Raw genomic sequence first — 19,992 nt, 5'->3', positions numbered from 1 at the left:
GTCAATATACATTGGTGTTGTTCCAATGCACTAAAAAAATCCTGTTTTTTTTCAAATATTTTTTAACGTGCAACGGGGGACCGGTGCATAGGTAGCACCAATTGCCCCGGTGCACCAAATACATCCCCATGTAAACCTTCCTTCCCTAATCCCTCCCCCCGATTTTCAATGGGGTGGGCCGTGCCTCCTCTTAACACCAATCAAATGTCTAATCACGTAACATTATGTTAACTTTTTTTCGTAAGTGCACCATTACTCGTGTTATTATACTACCTCCTTCCGAGTTTGTTAGACCCGCTGGGAGAAGCGCAGGTGCCATGAGAAAAGGAATATACTAACGACGTACTATGATTTAACCTAACGGTGTGTGACTCGAGTGTGAAAAAGGCCAACCGAAGTACCTGTAGTTAGAGCATGGTTAATAGTATAGCCAGCTGCTGGCTATAAGCCAGTGCCATGTCATCTACAACCCATCTTATAACCAACATGTACAATAATAGATCAAAAGAATGTACTACTTTTTTATTATGAGCCCACTTACCTTCTCTCTCGTCTTCTCTTTCCTCCAACTAAGCAGGAATATACTATTTTATTCTTTATAGCCTGCTGACTCAGCTTTATTGTACTTGCTCTTATGGCGTGCAGCCGGTGGCCAGGCTTTCCTTTTGCATGCGGCCAATCATGGCGCACGTGGACAGCTGGCATCAGTTTTTGTCTGGGGCTCATTGCCTGCTTAGTTTTTGTATGCCACTAATAACGCAGGCATCATCCTGCACGCATGCAGCGAAAGGGAATCGAAGAAAGAAAATTAAATGCATACATCCAGCGGTCCCAAAAATCGGGCGTGGTTAGTTTGCTCATGAGACCAATAATCCCGAATGAAGGTAGTATTTAATAAAGAAAAAAGAGAAGATAACAAGACACAACAAGAAGCTAGTCCAGTTGGTTATTTAGCTTGTACTAAGCGTATAGGTGCTCGGTTAGAATCTTGTCGGCACTTTTCTTGAAAGTTGTGCCGATGCGTACGTGCCGCCTATCACGCTTTTAAAAAAGATCATCCTATTCTTTATTATAAAAAGGTATGGAGCGATCTTATTGGTTAATGTGTTTAGGAGGTGTACCCAAACAGAAGTGTAAATCTTTACTTGCTAGAACCCTGTCGAGCTAGTTGACCATGCACTAACAAATACCGAGTAAAAGAACCTGTTAATGAACTTCCATTTCTGAACCATGCAAGAGAGAATTGTATTATAAAAGAGTGCAAATGTCTTAGAGATACAACAAAAATCAAACGACCATACAAACAAAACATGAGAGCAAGATGGTAAGAGTCCTAACAAACAGATTTTTAAGACATATAAGGCCCCAGCCTTAAACCAATCATGCGCTGTGGATTTGATGAGGTCTAACAAGCGGTCAACCGACGAGAACTTAACTTCAAAACTTCTGTTGTTGCGCTCCTTCCATAAGAGCCAAGCGACCATGAACTGAAAGAACTTCTCACATCAACAACTAATTAAATGACTGATAGCATTGACCACAGTTGTCAACAACAAGACCGAAGCTTATAAAGCTCTAACAGAGCAATAATCAGACCCTACGGAGCTAGCTAGAGCTTGAGAGTCAAGTCTACCGTGTTGGCGATCTCCTCCTCTTCTTGCTTCGCTTCATCAACGCTATGATCGCCGCCATTGCCACTGCCACTGCCGCTGCCACCACCCCACTGGATCACAGCCATCGACGGCGCGCGAGGGGAGGCCGCCGGGATGGGCGCCCTGGGCGACGCGCCAAAGCCGTAGGCCTCCGCCCGCGGGTACGTCGGGCGGTCAGTGCCGGCGTGACGGGTGAGACCGGCGAGGGACGGCTGGGCCGCCGCGCCCCACCCGGGGAGGTTGTGGTGCATGTGCATCCCGTAGAACGGCGCGGCGACGCCGAGGAACGACCTGCTGGTGGCGGAGTAGGGCCAGACGTTGGGGAAGCGAAGGTGGTGCGGCACGAGTGCGCCGCCATGGCCGGCGCCCCGCCCCGCAGCGACGCCCTTGGCGACGGAGCGCTCGCGCTTGTGCGCGTTCTGGTGGCCGCCCAGCGCCTGCGACGTGTAGAACTTGCGCGGGCAGTAGTTGCACTTGAACACGCGGCGCTTCTCGCCGCCGGCGGCTGGTGCCACCGACGACGGCCCCGCCTCCTCACTCGACTTGGCCTTTCCCTTCTCCGCCTCCGCCACGGCGGTCTCCTCAGCGCCGACGGCGGTCTCCTCAGCCTCAGCGCCAAGACCGCCGAGGAGGTTTAGCTCCAGGGCCGGTGCCGGCTGCACCTCCTCATTGCCGACTTGCACCGCGTCCATGGACGCGGTTTGATTTTTGTGTATCTTGGCACACGAGTTGAGTAGTTCTTGGATGGGATCTGTGCGTGCCTACTTATACAAGGCCGGAGATGATCTGAGAGGAATGCAAGTTCACTTGCCAAATTAGAAGATCGCATGAGATCACAGCAGGCTGGCTGGGTTTAATGTGGTCGAGATCACGGACTTAATTCGTAGTAATCTTGGCACGTCTCAATCCTCTCTCTCACTCTTCCCTGGACCCGTCCATGCACACTCAATGCTTTGCATAATTGGAGTAGATTTAACGTTTCGAGTTTTCAACTTATGTCGTCATGTAGGTTCTGATCAGATGCCTAATGGCGGACTGGAACTTATTATTTCCCCTTTTCAGTTTTACGAGGATCGGTAGGAATTTATTGGCTACTTAATTGACATGGATATGGAGAAGGATTTGGTATATGGTATATGCTATAATTGGCACCAAGGTATCCCCAGAGAAAATTTTCGGGTCCCATAATTTAATTTTTCTTCACATATACACCTAGGTTTTGACTAATCAGCATCCTGCTTAACTAGTTGTTACATGCTTTGCTGCATATCATGGATCACTATGCTTGGTGTGCTCGACACTTTTGGTCTCTATTTTTACTATGCCAGTAACTAGCCCAGTGGCCTTCGCAAATGCGAGAGACTGATCGATGGATAAACATATGGTCTCAGGGAGGTTCATATCACATGGAATGTATTTTCTTCTGCTATATTAGTGTGTTTAGGTAGAATTATGACACTTTGTTGTTTATTTATCTATTTCACTTTTGTTTCCCCCTTTTTTCCTGTTTTCCTGCATCTTGCTGTTGCACTATTATTTGTGGAAAATATGCAAATGAAGGGTCTAAAACAACAAATTAGAGGAAAATTTGGCAAAATGTATGGTCTCAGGGAGATTCATATCATATTACATGGAATGCATTTTCATGTGCTATATTAATCTGTTTAGGTAGAATTATGACATTTTGTTGTTTATTTATCTATTCTCACTTTTGTTTTTCCTTTCTTTCCGTGTTTTCCTACACCTTGTTGTTGAAGTTTTATTTTTGGAAAATACGCAAATGAAACATCTGAAACAACAAATGAGAGGAAAGTTTGGCAAAATGTATGGTCTCAGGGAGGTTCATATTACACGGAATGCATTTTCTTGTGCTATATTAATCTGTTTAGGTAGAATTATGACATTTTGTTGTTTATTTGTCCTTTGTGCTTTTATTTTCAGTTTGTTTTTCCTCTTTTTCTGTTTTCCTACACATTTTTTATTGCACCTTTTAGCTTGGAAAATATGCAAATGAAGGGTCTAAAACAACAAATTAACATACCAAAAACTATAGAACTGGAAATTCAAATTAATATATTGCAAGAAAATACATTAGTCATACTTTTATTATAATGACAGACTCGAACTTATTGTTTCCCCTTTTTCAGTTTTAAGAGGATCGGTACAAATTTATTGGGTACTTAATTGGCATGGATATGGAGAAGGATTTGGTATGCTATAATTGGCACCAAGGAATTCCGAGAGAAAATTTTCGGGTCCCATATGTTTGAATGCATCAATTTAATTTTTCTCCACATATATACATAAGTTTTGACTAATCGGCATGCCGCTTAAGCATCTACTGCCACAGACACCAAATTCGGGCCCTCAAACGCCCACGGACATGCCCGGACGCGTATGTGGGCATTGAACGGGCAGCCCTCAAATTTTGTTATGTACATCCGAATACCCCATACTTAAAACATTAAAGCCATACAAAGCATGCAAAAGAGAAAAACCTACACACTACGTACATCAACTAAAACCTACACTACCCTACTCCTTGTCGGAGCTATGCACGATCTCCGTGCCCGGCTCCAGGTACATGGGCGACAGCCGTAGCTCCGGCCCCTGCAGCTCCTCCGCGTCGGCCTCCGCCTCCTTCTCTGTGTCCAGTTTGGTGAGAAGTGCGTCGATCGCCGCCCGTACTTGTCGGATGAACCACCGGCTGGCCTGGACATACGCCTCGTCCTGGATGGACTCCAGGATAGCGGTCTGCTACGCCATCTCCGCCGCTTGGGTGACCTCGAACTCTGCCATGGTGTCCTCCATGGAAAAGTCCGCAGCTGGCTTCGGCTCCTCCTCCTCCCCCTCCTCCTACTCCATGGGCTCTGGCTGCTGCTCCAGCGAATCCGGAGGCAGGCCCGCTGTGATCCGGGCGGCGCACCTAACAAAGATCTCTTCGAGCATCTGGAAGCGCCGCTTCGGTGTCGGCATAGCATAGGTGGTCTTCTTATGCTAGGCCATGGCGGAGGCGCACAACAAGGGAAGAGAGAGAGAAGTGGATGGGCTCGGACTGGCAGCATGGGGAGGGAGGAAGCGGATGTGGCTAGGGCTAGGGGACGTTGTACGACTTAAATAGCGGGACCTTGGCCCTCGGGCGGGGAGCTGAAGCGGCACCATGTGGCACTAACACCCCCACCGGAGGAAATGCCCGTCGGACCGTTGGGTTTATGGGCGATTACGGGTGGGACCCGGTCGTCCGTCCAACGTGGTGAACGCGCCCGGACTGCCCCATATCCGTCCAAATTTGGGCTGCATATGAGGGATGACGGTTAGCCCAAGCGTTTGAAGCCGGTTTGAGGCGCCTGGGTAGTCGGCTTTTTTTGACCGGCCAGTGACCGGGATGACGGCACAGGCGTTTGAGACCGGTTTGAGGCGCTCGGCTGTAGATGCTCTTAACTAAGTTGTACATGCTTTGCTGCATATCATGGATCACTATAATTGGTCTGCTCTACCCGTTTGGTCTCTTCCTTTTTTTTTTGGTTCTAGTAACTAGCCCAATGGCCTTCACAAATGCAAGAGCATCATCTTCAGTATGTTCAAAGTGACCGATAGATGAACATATGGTCTCAGGGAGGTTCATAGTACACATAATGTATTTTCTTGTGCTATATTAGTGTGTTTATGTAGAATCATGACATTTTGATGTTTATATTTATCTATTTTCACTTTTATTTCCTTCCCCTTGTTTTCATACACCTTTGTTGCACTTTTTATTTTTGGAAAATACGCAAATGATCAGTCTAAAATAGCAAATTAACATACCAAAAATTATAGAATTGGATATTCAAATTAATATAGCACAATAAAATAAATTAGTTGTACTTCTATCATAAATCAACTGGCAAGAATACCATTCATTGGGAATGACAAGTAATAGGATGTGCCATGGTGACTCATGTTTTTTTATGTTTGAATTCCAAATGTTGCTTATGCATATCTTCTATCATCAGTAGTTTTTCAAAATTAAAATGGTTTGTAGCACTTCACCTCCTGTTAAAGGATTTTTTTTCTCATTCTTGTCAATGAGCTCATCACGTAATTCAAAGGCCACATAGAAATGATGTTTCAAGTTCCGCCAGTCGACCACACGACTATAGTTGCACACTCGCTAGCCAGAACAACAAAAAGTTGTAAAACAATCAAATGGGAATAGAAAGAAAAAAAGAAAAATCCGCATCAATCTTCGTGTAAAATCATACCGTGTTATTGAGTGAGATTTAGTTATTAGAATTGGCAAAACCGAATTTATTATTCTGGGGGCTAGTCTTAGTAGATGACCAGTACACGCTCCATGTGAAAAGCCAGGACACGCCTTAATTCTCGGACGAGCAAATTGAATACAAATAGAAACGTACTTTATGCTTATCTCTGGTCAAGAGGATTGTGGGATTGAACTGTTTCCAAATCCGAATAGAACATGTTCATTAAATTGTTGATCCAACCGGGCAACCATTTAAATAAATGATGTGGATTCACGTGTGCCTCGACGAAAAAAGCAAGTATTGTGCTTTCAGTATATAATAGGTTGTTAATTGTGAGATCTCCAAAAATGCTCAATAGAGCTCGGCCTCCATGGAGGCCGAAACTTAATTGATCAAAATTCAAATTTTCACGTTTCAATTTTTTTTTGAAAAAAATACACATATACTTAGAGACATAAAGCATAGTGTGTAAATTTTCAGGATGAAATACCTTAAAATAAGTGCTACACAAAAAGAACAAATCTGAGGCTTTTTAGTAGATGTACAAAGTTCATGAATTTGTCTTTTTGGAACAGATCGCATTTTAAGGTATTTCATCCTCGTTTACAATCTGAAAAGTTCGAATTTTGAATTTTCCAGAAACTCCGGCTCCATGGAGGCCGAGCCATTTTGATGATGATTTATTTTAGCTATTTCAGTAAGAATAATTACAGTTCGGATTGTGACGGTACGGACCAAATGTTTGATCTAAGCAAAATATACTTTCAAGGAGTTTGTATTTTGTATTCTCACTGGACCTTGCAAGATGTTCTTCTCTTACGTCCATGTGGAACTTCTAAGTTTTTGTCTCGTAAATATAAGACATGGGGCTGGATGAATCGTCTGCCGTTTCGATTTAAGGTATTTCATCCTGAAATTTTACTCGCAGTCCTAGGTGATCCGTGTAAGTTCTGGTGTCTACCACACAGCTGTCCATAGGTGTAGCGGTTTTCAGGCTTGTATGTCTCATATTTTTGTTTTGTTTTTGTTGGCAGTTCATATTGTGTTTTTGTTTCCTGTATTGTATTTTGTGTATGTTTTCATATTTTCCATATTGTCCGGTTCCTGAAATGTCGTGGCTCGAAAAAAAATGCATTGTGCTTTTAGTATACAATAGATACGGTCACGATAATATTATCATGTTCCACTACTGTATAAACCGTGACAAGTTTCATATCAACCTGTAAATTGTAACAAACCGATAGAATCTACACCAAACCAATCGTTTCATGATCACACCGAGATAAAAGATGACAAGAAGCGCACGCAGTCGATATACAAATAACATGTTTGCTAATCACAACCAAAATCCATCAATACAGAACAACACTTGTGCCACCAGCTCACAGCGACCCAAGGCATATTTTACATGCTGAGGCAGTGGCAGATCAAGTGTTTTCCTTGAGCAACATATTTGTTTTCTTCTCAAGTGGAGCACGCATCACTGCTATCGTTTGCTCGATCTTGAGAAACAACCTCTGACACGTCTACGATGCCAACTAATGTTCCATCCCTTTAATTCTTGACATATTGAAAGAAGAGTAGTTATCCTCTAAAACGCCACAAACTCCAATCAACCAGGGCATACAAGTTCTACCTTGATGGTGATTCATTACTTGTGCCAGATTTTTAATCTCATGGACTTCCCCTTGAATCTGGCTTCCCTTTGTTCCAATCCATGTACCACCTCTTCAATCTCTCCTCGGTAACCTCTACCTGAAAAATTAGATGGAATAGAAGCCATATTTGAGTTATCCCCTACACCCTTATAGTCTAGCACACAATATATACTTATGAACTTCTGTAAAATAGGTTAGACATATGGAGACTTTACTTAACAATGTTTCAGTGCTGTGAAGATTGAACCGTTAACAAAGCTAACCTGTTTATCCCAGTCAGTCCTAATTGTTATGAACAGAAGTACAATTGTTTGGACCAGTGTTCCGAGCAGCATGCCAACCCAAATGCCCTATACCAACAACCAAGGAGATCGAGTTAGGACCACAACTTATTAGAGCCAGGAGGCACAAGGACGATGATTTCAGTAACTGATTGGCTGATACACCAGCATCACCTGACAATAATTATCTTACCATCACATGATATCCAAGAACATAACCTAGGATTGCTCCAAGAGGGATACCAATAAAGTAATATGCTGTGATGTTGACATAGGCAACTACACTTTGCCAACCCGCACCAACAGCAACACCTACAGGGTGATCAATCGAGGCTATAGTTTTAGTAAACCAAACGAATCTTATACTGGTATAAAAGGCAAATGTTTTGCCTCGTTTAAACAAGAAAAAAATTAACAGGACCCAATGATTGCAATGTATATGCATTTGGAATTCAGTCAAATGCTAAAGCAAACCTGATAGCACTGGTTGAACACTGTTCAACAAGATGGAGAAGGCTAGAAGAGGCGACAGGTCAGCAACTGTGGCAGCTACCTCTTCACTCGTAGTAAATATGTAGGAAAGCTTTCCGCGGAAGAAAAGGAAAAACACGAACAACACAAGGCCCATCGACAAGGAAGTGGTGACGACATTTATGATGGCAAACTTGGCCCTTCTTGCACTTCCAGCTCCAAGCTCATTCGCCACACGCACTCTATAACACACAAATCACTATCATCAAAAATCTGAAAACTTATTCAATCACATGATACGATTAATCTCCATATGTCTAAGATGAACAAGTTACCCTGCTGCAGACAAAAAGCCAATAGAAATCATCATCTCCCAACCGTTGATGTTAAGGCTGCAGATTTCACAGGTAGAAATCAGATAACTTAACTAGCTCATATGTGGTGACAAGGAAATACTATGAAACAGTGAAATGGCATATGTGGACCAGTGATTAATTACTGACCTATGAACTAATAGCAATATCCAGTGTGCATGGAAAAACCAAAGCTTACGCAATAAGCTTCGAGAACAATGAAATAGTGAAATAAAATTAGTATGTATTACCATATTGAAAGAGCATCAAGTGCAATCTCTGCATTCTTCATGTACCCGGTAAGGAGCACCAATATGGTGCTGTACCACAATTCCAAACTGAAAAATGCAAACAAGAAAAGACGTTAATTTTTTAATAAGGACAGTAAAGTATAAAATGCAGGCGCACACTTGGTCCACAACAGAAACTGCATAATATAGTGGAACATCAAGTTTGTTCATACCAGAGCATGACACCAGAGGATAGAGATAACTTGAGGATAGGGACGAGGTCGGTGAATGCTGTGAAGGAGAAGCCGGTCCATGTGAGAGGGCAGCCACCAAAGAAGACGAAGATGAGCTGCCCAAATACAGGAATCCACATGGCGATGACCATGGAGGTCATGACCCCAGAGAGCCCAAGGTGCAGCCTGACGGTGAAGAGCCACGACAGGAACACATGGAGGCCGAGGGTCACAAATGCAAGGTAGGTGATGACCATGTTCTTGCTCTGCGCCTGCAGGTACATCTGGAGCGTGAAGCTGAAGACGTTGGCAAACATGACAGGGATGTACCAGAGCGATATGGTCCCCGCGACAGCGCTGATCACGGGGTCCTGGCCAATGGAGACGAGGAGAGGCTCAGTGAAGATGAGGATGGGGAGCATGAGCACGGCGCAGCCGGTCAGGATGATCCAGGAGCGCTGCAGGGAGATGCCCATCATGTGGTACTGCTTCGCCCCGTACGACTGCCCGCACAACGTCTCCAGCGCGCTCGCCATGCCCAGCTGCATTGCATTTCAGTCTAAGAACATCAGACATTAGTTTTGCATAGATATATAATCAAGCAGTTTGATTCTCTGGCAGACAGATTGATGGAAGGAAGGAGCGATGAAAATAGCAATTAATTGTTACCAGTATGCCGTTGCTGAAGCGCATGAGGACGGTGGATACGAGGGCGTAGGCGGCAAGCTGGGTGGGGCCGATGTGGCCCATGAAGGCCTGGCTGATGACGGTGACCCCGAAGGTGGAGAAGCGCGTGCAGATGGCCGGCCCTGCCACCGCCCACAGCATCCGGTTCTCCTCCAACAGCCGGCGCCCCAGCCTGGCCTCTCCGTCGCCGCTCGCATTATGCTCCGCCTGCCTGTGCTCCAGCAGCGGGGCCTCCTCCCACTTCTCCATTGATTGAAGGCAGGTCGTTCGGCTCATCTAGCCTAAAATCTTGTTGCCTTGGAGAGAGCAAGCTTGCTGGTGAATGCAATGAGTAGCTTTGTCACTGTCATTGTGTGTCATTAGTCAGTATAAGCACACCGGTTAGACAAGGTAGATAGGATGCATCGATCTATCTGCCGATTGGCCGATCAGTCCCAACATTTATTAATTGGTCGTACTTACTACCGTATTTCAAAAGCTTTTATCAGTAAATCGCTAGCACGTGTATGTATCTTGCCTTAGCTTCAAATCAGAGATCCAGGGAACAGAGTATAATGTATACTCCAATCCGACCGAGCTCACAAGTAGGAGTATATATATAATCCAGGCGATTAGCTCCCGTACGCATCTACTCCCTCCGTTCCTAAATATTTGTCTTTTTAGATATATCAAATGGTTACCACATACGGATATATATAGACATACTTTAGAGTGTAGATTCACTCATTTTGTTTCGTATGTAGTCACTTATTGAAATCTCTAGAAAGACAAATATTTAATATGTTTCTTTAGCTTCACTGGGCTCTCTATCTTCTATGCATGCATGTCTCCATTTTTAGAGAAAAGGCACTTCTGCCGTGCTTAATAAAGAAAGCAAACAGCTAACTACCGGGGACAGTAAACAACAACAACAACAAGAAGCAAAAACCGCCCGCTAACAGTACCAGATCACCAGTTCACCGCTGTGAGACTTGCAAAGGGCGACCACTTGAGCGCACCGACGAGACGACTACCTCCAGGGAACCAACAACTACGACCACTCCACAGGAAATGGCTCGCTCCCTCGTGCCCGGATCACCGCGTGGGTCTCCTGTGCTCTACAGTTTTCTTTTTCTTTTTCATGTGCTCTACAGTTTTATTAGTACATGTTACCGGTGGGGTGGGGCCGGCGGTGGATGCTTGTGTATGCTGGAGTGGTTAAATTTCGTGTTTTGACCCTTTTCTGAAACCTATTTGAAATCTGACCCTAGTTTGAAAATATTTTGAGATCTGACCCTTTTGTTACCGCCAGGGACCATGGCGGTAGGGTTGCATGCCCTACCGCAAAATCTTTCTAAATATTGAACACAGTGCATGCTCGTGCCTACCGCCGAACACCTTGGCGGTACCGCCAAACTCTCTGGCGGTAGGCTGTACAACCCTACCGCCATGGACTCTGGCGGTAGTAAAAGGGTCAGTTCTCAAAAAAAATTCAAACTAGCGTGAAATCTCGAATAGGTTTCAGAAAAGGGTCAAAACACAAAATTTTGCCTGCTGGAGTAGGTCGACGACAAGCCCAGATCTCCGGGAGGCCGTGGGGCTGCCTGTAGAGTCAGAGATCCCGTCAACCTTTCCTGTCGGGTGTTGGTTGGTGGGGCACAGCGTCTGGCTGGATCCTTTTTTTTTCGATAAATGGTGAGATTTATTAACTTAAAATATAGTATCAGATAATACAAACACAATAAGCACACATCCGACCTCTGTATAGTTATGATGCACACAATCAACATCAATGCATACATATAAAGAATCACACCGGCAAGTAGCATAGTCATACAAGACCCAAGCTATGTTTTGGTGGAGTAAAAAGAAAAGAAAAACTCTGAAGTGATCAAAACAATGATCAACAAGTTACAGCAAGCAAAATACTGCAAAATTTAATCCAAATAAATAGTAAATAAATCATGATGACAATAATAGATATAAAACTAATCATGCGAACTAGCATAATAGATGAACAGAACAAATCTAGGGCACAAGCTAGAACTAATATTTCTAGCATGATCTCTCGAACAAGGAGGACAAGATCACATACGGAGCAGCGGGAGCAGGACCACTGGCGTTGATGTTGTCGCCCATGTCGTTGATGACGAGGTTGCCGAGGTCGGGAAAGAAGTTGTCGTTGGCGAAGTCGTCGCTGCCAACAATCGCGCGATTGCGCACCCAAAACCTGATCGCCTCTCTCCCGTACAGGATCATGAGAGGCGGGGTTCCGGAGGCCTGCTGTCCCTTGTCGCGGTGCACGTCGGAAGGAGGGATGGAGAAGACTTGCATGGAGGCGTAATGATCTGGAACGGTGTGAAACCATATGTTATGGCGGCTAGGGTAGACGTCTGTCTGACTATATAATGCGGGCTGGGTAGGTACCCCACGTCCAAGTAACAGCCCCACGATCCAAAAAAATAAAAAAACGGTTGAGTAATTAACGCGTCCATTAGTTATTAATTAATGACTTATTAATTATTCTCGAGCAGTAAAAATATAGACAACATGCATAGCTTTGTCCTCGGCTTGGCTCAGTCTCGCGGCGCGTCGTGGCGAGCGAGGAGCGCGGGTGTAGGTCTCCTCTTCTCATACTCATACAAGTGAAGAGCTCACCTTATAAAGAGGTGCAACTTTTACTCAACTTTCGAGGTGGGATCAAATTTTAATCTTACTCGTAAATTATGCATGAATGGGACGAAAAAATTTCAGAATTTTAGTTAGGCTTTGGGCCAAAGGCCTGCTAACAACGCTACGCTACTCAACTCGTTTCAGGAGCAGAGCAGAGGAAAGGAATGGGCTAACTGACAGCGAGCCATTCTGTAGCTCAGTGTAGGGCTAGGCAGACGGGCCTGCCTAGCTGGCCATGAGAAGCCTAGTGTGGGCAACAATGTTTTTTTGTGCGTGTGTGTGTAAATCGATGTTTCTATCACTTTGTTTGTTTTTTATTTGCTAAAGAAATCACTTTGTTTCTTTCTTTTTTGCAGGGCGATGTTCTTTTTTTTTGCGAGAGAAACTTTCAATTTATTCATTGCAGTTCAAAAAACACTAAAGGTAATAAAACTTACAATCAGGCCCGTGGACCATCTAGTAATGACTACAAGCACGGGAGATGTTTCTATCACTGTAAACTTGTAACAAAGTATGGTCATTGTATGATCTCTTGAACCTACGGTTACGGTGCCTGCTACCAAACTGCAGCAGTTGATTCAAGGCGGAACGCACCCAACTTGACATCGAGAAAATAAGGGAATGGAGCTGCAGATGGGGAAAGCAAAGACAAGCATATGCGGTGTACAAAGAGGAGATTTCTCAGGCTGTACTGGAGGTATGTCTTATACTGTATTGAGCCTGCAGATTATTTCTTTAGGAGTGGCAAGTAGACGAGCCAGCACAGCAGTACCGTGTGATCCTTCTTCACGAGCCTCCAGGCTCCATGCCATGCCATGCCATGCATCTGGTGGATTACATCGCATTCACATAGTTAGACAGATTCTCCCGATGAAAACAATCTCCAACCAAGTCATGCATGGTTGGAGGCTCTGTTTTGAGATGGAGCAACACTGCAACAGCACTCACAGTAACTACAGGAAGAAAAGAAAAAACAGCACTTAGTGACAATACATCATTAGGTTAATCAAATCCTTTCTTACGCGCGCTTTCTTTTTTCAGAAAGGACGTTAAAAACCCAGCCTATTCTTACACACACGCTGGATACTGGAACTAGAAACTGGAGATGGGTAAAAGACAGACACTTGATTATTTCCATGTACAAATACGCAATCTTTCTGGCCATGGTACTGGTAGTATTTCTTTCTTTAGCAGGGACTGTTTCTCAGGACCGGTCGACTAACCCGGTGCAGAATCCCAACAGAGCAAGCAACACCAGCAGTGATTCGAACAAACTAGCTATCTCCTGCTAGAGCAAGGAACAGATCCATCTGTGAGTGAAATTACACATGCAGAACTTGAAGTCAGGTACATTACGATCAATAGGGTATTCAAGTTCAAGCAAATCTCACACACCAAATCCACAATCTTAGTGCAAAGTACAAAGTTTTCCACATGGCCCAAAAAATAGCTACAATCTGCACTCTCACTACTTTCCTGTCTCTACCAGACAGAGAAGCAGTCATGGATTTATACAGATCACTAATATTACTAGGAACAGGACCAAAACCCAAAGACACACTGCCAACATTCCTCACATATTTAACTAAAGGGCAGGAGAAAATGAGATGCTCCAGGCTCTCATGATCCCCACAAAACTCACAAAGATAACTACCTTCCCAACCTCTTTCTCAAACTATTCTTAGTCGGAATGCAATTTTTGACCATTAACCAGCGGAACACTTAAATCCTACTGTACACGGTAAATGCATCAACCACAATTGTTTGTAAGGGAAATGAACTCTACAAGTAACCAAATAAGCATACAAATATTTGCCAGTAAAAACACCAGATTTGGTAAGCATTCAACCGGCTCTGCGAGAAATGAATAAGCTCAGGTAGTCAGGTGGAACAAACCAGCTATAATTAACTCCATTAAGCTGCACAAAAGAACTGCTACAAATATCCATTGATAGGCAATTAAGAAATAGAGGAATGGATCAGCATATAGGCAAGACAAAACACAGGATTTGTTGTTTCTGTGTATAAATAGATTTGATTTCTCAGAATAAGGTAAATCTCTTATACTGCTGGTATTTCCTGGAGTTGGCAGGTGGATGCGCCAGCAGTACCTTCTATATTTAGCCTGTTGGCCATGTGTCTGATAGAACACATAGTTATAATATCACCGAATTCAAAAAATCCTCAACCTTGGCATCGTTGAATGCGCTGGTTTGAGACAGAGCACATGTTGCAATGTCACCTCGTAGAAATTAAAGAACAGGAACATCGCTAGCATTTTCACCGTTGGTCGCAAGTAATAAATCAACTGGGTAATCAAATTGTCAAATGACTCTGTTCACACAAAATCCACTCTTACATTAACTGCACGTTGTAGCAAGGAACATAAAGATACTTGCACATTTTTTCAGCTCCAGAACATGAGCACTAAAGAACCACAGCGACAAACAACACATCACGGTAAGAAATCAAGACAAATCTTCCATCATCAGCATCAACGCCATCTGTCAAGGAATGGCTTCCACAGCGGTGGCAATGGCCTGGGAGTGGCAAGAGTTAAAACATACCTACTTGGCATCAGTAATTTCCACAAGCCCATCTCTCAGACTGGGGGCCTGTAGCCATCTGCAGATTGACTGTCTCTGCCTTGGGAACAGGAAGGAAGTGTGTGCTTTTTCTTCCTTTTCTTCTTCTCCTTCGGAATGGGAAATGCTTCCTCTTGCTCTTCTTGTTCCTGTTGACGAGGCTCTGACCTGTGATGCCTATCCGCAAAGGTCTCCATCCCCATTACCGTCAAGAGGAGCCATATAATGGTGAGACACTCCCCAGCATCACCCAGTGTCTTGGCATGCAGGTATCCCCTGCATCTGTTGGCAGAATAGCAAAGCATCTCCACCCACACGCCTTGCACCACAGTCCACCTTTCCTCCTCGCCGCCCAGCTCCATCAGTGATCCGGCGAGCTTGTGTGCCTTGGAAACCATATCAATTGCAAAGGGCAACATCGACATGTTAAGAATCTCCTGTGCAAGAATTTCTTCTGTCAGTTCAAGTGGTCCATTGCTGTTTTCCACGATTTTGTCGCTGACCATGGTGAAGAGATCTGATCTGGTGCCAGGCATTAGCATCTCAGGACGGATGAGAAGCAGGTAGAACATGTAGTTGGATATCTCCCTGCCGTGTTGTGTGGCTTCTCCTTGTCGACATTGAGAGGATGTGTTGGGGTGATAAAAACAGAGCTCTGTGGCGACGTGCCATATCAGGACGCTCTCGTCGAAAGCCATATTCAAGCTCCACCCTAGTTGATGGTGCATCCTTAGAGCCCACTGGCCTCGGAGCTCACTAAATCTCCTGTAACTTGCAGCATCGTGTATGTACTTCTTCCAACCATCTTCTATATGCCGACGAACTGTCCCCGTGATCTGGTAGGCTATAGGTACTTGTTGAACATACCGGTGTTGGTTAACAAGCTCCCTTAGAAAATTGAAGGTAACAAGTTTCATCATGAATGTGGGATTTTTCTTGCGAACACAAAAGGACATGATGTTGTGTTGGGAAACCATGTCATGCCACCCGCAAGGAAGGTGCTCGAAAAACAAACTATGACAACATGGAACTGTCATGGAGGGAAGTAAGAGTTCCAACACGGTGGTACAGCAGAATAGGATATATGTCACCCTGATGTCATTCTTGTTCTGGCCATTCTTGCTGCTCGTGGCAAAGAGCACCATAGAAGCTAAGGCTAGGAACGGGAGCAAAAGCACTGAGCAAACACCAGGAATAGTGACAATTGATTCTATCCTCGTGTACAGGCTTCTAAATGTATCCCCTAAGCAGCACTTCAACGTCTTGTATGCATACTTATATTCAAGCTTGAGGAAAGATGTCAGCCCTTCGATCCGAATGGAGTATGGAGCAGACCGGTCAACAAACATATAATTGCTCGTGATTTCATACTCATTCTTCCTCTCTACCTTCGTGCCCAGTGCACACTTCTTTGCTGCTTGCACATACTCTTCAAGCGTATATATGTACTCATGAAGGGGTTCTTCTTCTCTTTGCGCCCTTGGCACGGGCACAGTGCTTGAGGCTTGGAAGCTGTTAAAGCTGGCAGTCCTGAGAGCCCATGGCTTCTGAGCAAATCTGAGAAAGCCAACAACAAAGAGCAAGACTGCTGAGGCCAGCAGCCTCTTTTCGCCAGACCACCACCTGCAGAAAACGTAAAAGGCGACCGTGACCTGAGAAACCAGAGTTACAGCATGCCGTTTCCATAGCTCGTTGTCTTCGAGGCTGTAGGCACTGATCCATGGCTGGTCACCAAGGTGGATGATGAGGACAGGCACCCATAGAACCTCCAGGTTGCTGCTCTTCGCGTCACAAGTATGCATGTGGCGGTTGAAGACGGTGGCAAGGGCAAAGATTGCCACAGCGTCACTGCTTACATACGCCATCCATACCAGCACTCTGAACCTGCGTAGGACAGGAGCCAAACGCACCCAATAGGAGAAGTGGAGGATGTACTGGATGAAGAGGCTGGTGAGGACGAGGAGGCTTGAAAGTACCATCACCAATGCGAATCTGCTACTCACTCAACTCACTGGGGGAAGGGAGAAGAAGAAGGTGGTGAGGATGAAGAAGCTGCAGCACTCAGCAGCTGAAGTGAGGAGAGTGAGACAGATAGCCGCCGGGCGGGCTTGCCCTGCCCACTTGTGTTATTATCGGACAATTGGACGCTCTGGATGGCTGGAAGAAACATTGGATGGTCTAGATGGCTTGGAGAAAGGTAGGGTTTGTTTTCCATTGGGCACTCACGGGCAAGACCTCAGCCTCAAGTCGTCGGAAGTCGTCTTCCTCCCGTTGATCCACACGGCTCCTCTGCAGTCAATAATGACTCTGTGCAGGACTCCTACCTACCAGTACCAGCTAGCTATCAGGCGCATCAATGGCAAGCCTAGAAGCCATATACTAAGTATATATTTTGTACCACCTGCCTACATAGTTCCGTACGTTTAGCTTTGTCACCAGTTAAGATTTGCATCGGTCGATCAAACGGCCTAATGATTGTTTATCTTGTTTACAATTAGTACTTTACATGCATGTGTTAGCAGCTAACTCCCAGTAGGCCTTGGTCATACTAATACTACTTGACTTGGCCAAATACACAGCCAGGTTCCTTAACCCCATCCCTGAATCCTACAGATGAATGAAATAATAGTAGAGGTGTCTCCGTCTAATATAATACTCCCTCCGTAAATAAATATAAGAGTGTTTCTTTACAAAGGAAGTACTAATAGATGAATAGTATTATTAATATTTTCTGGGCTTCCCATGCATCGAAAAAGGCTTTCGTCCCGCTTTATATATAAAGCAAAAATCAACCACAGCCCAAATACAAACGCATCCCACGACAAACACACGCACACACCTAAGGCGGGATACATAGGCGCTGAGCGCAGCAACACCATCCCTAACACTACAAAAGCAATCGGGGACCTTCACCGTAAACACGCCACCGCGAAGAGATGATGCCGCATATGATGAACCGTGAGCTCCAAGGCGGCGCCTCCAAGAAGGTTACGGCGCCAACGCACCGCCACCGCCCGACCTGAGGGTCAGAGTTTCCCCTGAAGCGACACGATGACCGGTGAGAGCCGCGACGACGCCTTCAAGAAGGTAACGTGCTACGCCGCCGCCGGTCCTTCTGAAGATAGAACAGATTTTCACCCCAACAGACACTCACCGGCACCGCATGCCACACCCCTGCCATCATGCCGCCCACACGGCCATGGTCACCGGGCAGCACCAAGCCACGGGCTCTACCCATGAGCACCGCGCTACCACCATCAGAGCCGCCGCCCCGGCACCCAAGACCTTGACACCATCTCACCCGAGACCCGTCAATCACTACCCCAACTAAAGAGACGAGTGGAAAGGCCGCTCCTTTTCACACCCCTGAGCGGCCCCCCGCGCCGAGACCCAAAGGGCCGGCCAAAAAAGGCCTCCATCATCCGTCCTAGCTACTCCAGCATGAAGGCAGCGGAATGGATGGGAATAAGCACAAGCACCTGGCGTGCAAGAAGGCAAAAGCTGACCTGAACGTGGGGACTAGCTTCCAACTGACGGACGAGAGGGCGCCGGCCATGCCGTGGGCGCAATTCACCCAGAAGGACGTTGACGACTTCATCTAACTCGGTCCCTCCTCGTGACCACGCGCGCAGCCCCTCGCCGTTGCCGCCACCTGAGTCTCGCGCCGTCCGGCTGGCGCCTCGTGCCCCCGCATTTGAGGTTGCTGCCGCCAGCCCACCAACCCCACGGCCGATGAGGTATGGCGGGCGTCCCCTGCTTAGGTGCTTACGGGCGCGCGGCCGCGGCGGGAACTCCGGCGCCGCGCTGCTGGACTAATCAGGAGAGGAGCGGAGCTTCTTCTTTTTTTCCTTCTTTTTTGAGATGGAGATGAGCGGAGGAAGGAGTGATGGGCCACTGTGCTGCTGTTATCGTTGTAGGCCGGAAAGATGGGCCTTACTGGCTGGCTGTGAGAAGCCCAGCGTGGGGCCCATATCCCGTGCGATACAGGCGATTGGAGCATACCGCTTGCAACAGGGGAGCTATAGGTGCCCGCCGTTACTCAAAAAAAAAGGTTGCCCCTCGATCCAAGGATCACTGTAAAATATAACTCCAACTGAGATCACAGCTAGCTCAGGTAGAAGTAACTAATCAAGTAGGAGTATGTACATATGGCTGCTGTTTAATGAGCTGCATTAAGCTTCACAAAGAAAAGAGCTGCCAAACTTGACAGACAGCCGAGGAGCAGATGAATGGAACAGCGTAAAACAAACGCATGATTAAAAAAACGCCATCAATTATTCCTAGATAGAATTACTCACACTGAGGTAAATCTCTTATACTGCCGGTGCATCATTAAGCTCCGCACGAAGTGCAGCTGCACACCAAGAAATGAAATGAAGGAATCAAACTGCAGACTGTTGATGAAGAGACACGGCTATTTATTTCCCTTCTCAGATTATTCACCACCAGGCTCTTTCCATCCCCTCCCAGGCTCCCATGTATCTGGTACTAGATCACACATGCACAAAGTTCTGCAATCAAGAATATTGAGGAAGAATAACAGCACTGCGATCTCTGATCCTGTTTGACACGAAAAGTAATAGCAAACAACGATGGTTATTGTGTTATTATCTCTCTACGCGCCAGGGGAAATAAATATGCGGGGTGCCATTGTACTAAGTACACAAATAAAAGATAGGTAAACTTGCACTTTATTAATCTCTCATTTGAGAAACAAAATTACAAACTTCCATTACATAAGCGCTCCATGGCCTGCTAGCGGCCGATATGACTTGGGCGATGTGAGGTTCTGGTTCACGGGGCCTCGGAAGGCTCCCGATTAATTACATCCGCGAGTCAAAGCCGTGGACCACCTCCGATTAAGCTGCTGCAATGGTCGTCGTCTTCAAGTCTCGTCTTCTCCATGTGCTCGGTGTAGATGATGGTGATGATGTGGTGGAATA

The 19,992-nt window shown here is 45.6% G+C and overlaps 2 protein-coding genes across 2 annotated transcripts; both read right to left on the bottom strand.

Moving 5' to 3' along the window:
* Positions 1–7,259: 7,259 nt before the first annotated feature.
* LOC125556555 (protein DETOXIFICATION 21-like) lies at positions 7,260–10,088 on the bottom strand. Its single transcript, XM_048719266.2, has 8 exons — positions 9,795–10,088; positions 9,126–9,667; positions 8,914–9,000; positions 8,645–8,701; positions 8,313–8,551; positions 8,032–8,150; positions 7,821–7,907; positions 7,260–7,654 (listed from the first exon to the last, which is right to left on the bottom strand). The coding sequence occupies exons 1-8, from the start codon at positions 10,086–10,088 to the stop codon at positions 7,574–7,576; spliced, it is 1,506 nt and encodes a 501-aa protein (XP_048575223.1). The 3' UTR covers positions 7,260–7,573.
* Positions 10,089–14,761: 4,673 nt separating this feature from the next.
* On the bottom strand, positions 14,762–18,543 carry LOC147972571 (uncharacterized). The gene has a single exon (XM_087521529.1). It carries the CDS (start codon positions 17,026–17,028, stop codon positions 15,067–15,069), a length of 1,962 nt encoding a protein of 653 aa, XP_087377655.1. The 5' UTR covers positions 17,029–18,543; the 3' UTR covers positions 14,762–15,066.
* Between the last annotated feature and the right edge of the window lie 1,449 nt (positions 18,544–19,992).

Source organism: Triticum urartu, chromosome 5A (genome assembly GCF_056163025.1).
Source record: "Triticum urartu cultivar PI428250 chromosome 5A, HENAU_Tu73, whole genome shotgun sequence".
Lineage (NCBI taxonomy): Eukaryota > Viridiplantae > Streptophyta > Magnoliopsida > Poales > Poaceae > Triticum > Triticum urartu.
Note: the sequence above shows the minus strand (reverse complement) of the source record. Positions and strands in the feature narration are given on the sequence as shown.

Coding starts and splice junctions, on each gene's coding strand:
- LOC147972571 (XM_087521529.1), bottom strand. CDS start 17,028: ATGGTACTTTCAAGCCTCCTCGTCCTCACCAGCCTCTTCATCCAGTAC.
- LOC125556555 (XM_048719266.2), bottom strand. CDS start 10,088: ATGAGCCGAACGACCTGCCTTCAATCAATGGAGAAGTGGGAGGAGGCC. Junction 8,702..8,913: donor CTTGATGCTCTTTCAATATG/GTAATACATACT, acceptor TGAAATCTGCAG/CCTTAACATCAACGGTTGGG. Junction 7,655..7,820: donor GGACTGACTGGGATAAACAG/GTTAGCTTTGTT, acceptor CTAATTTTTCAG/GTAGAGGTTACCGAGGAGAG.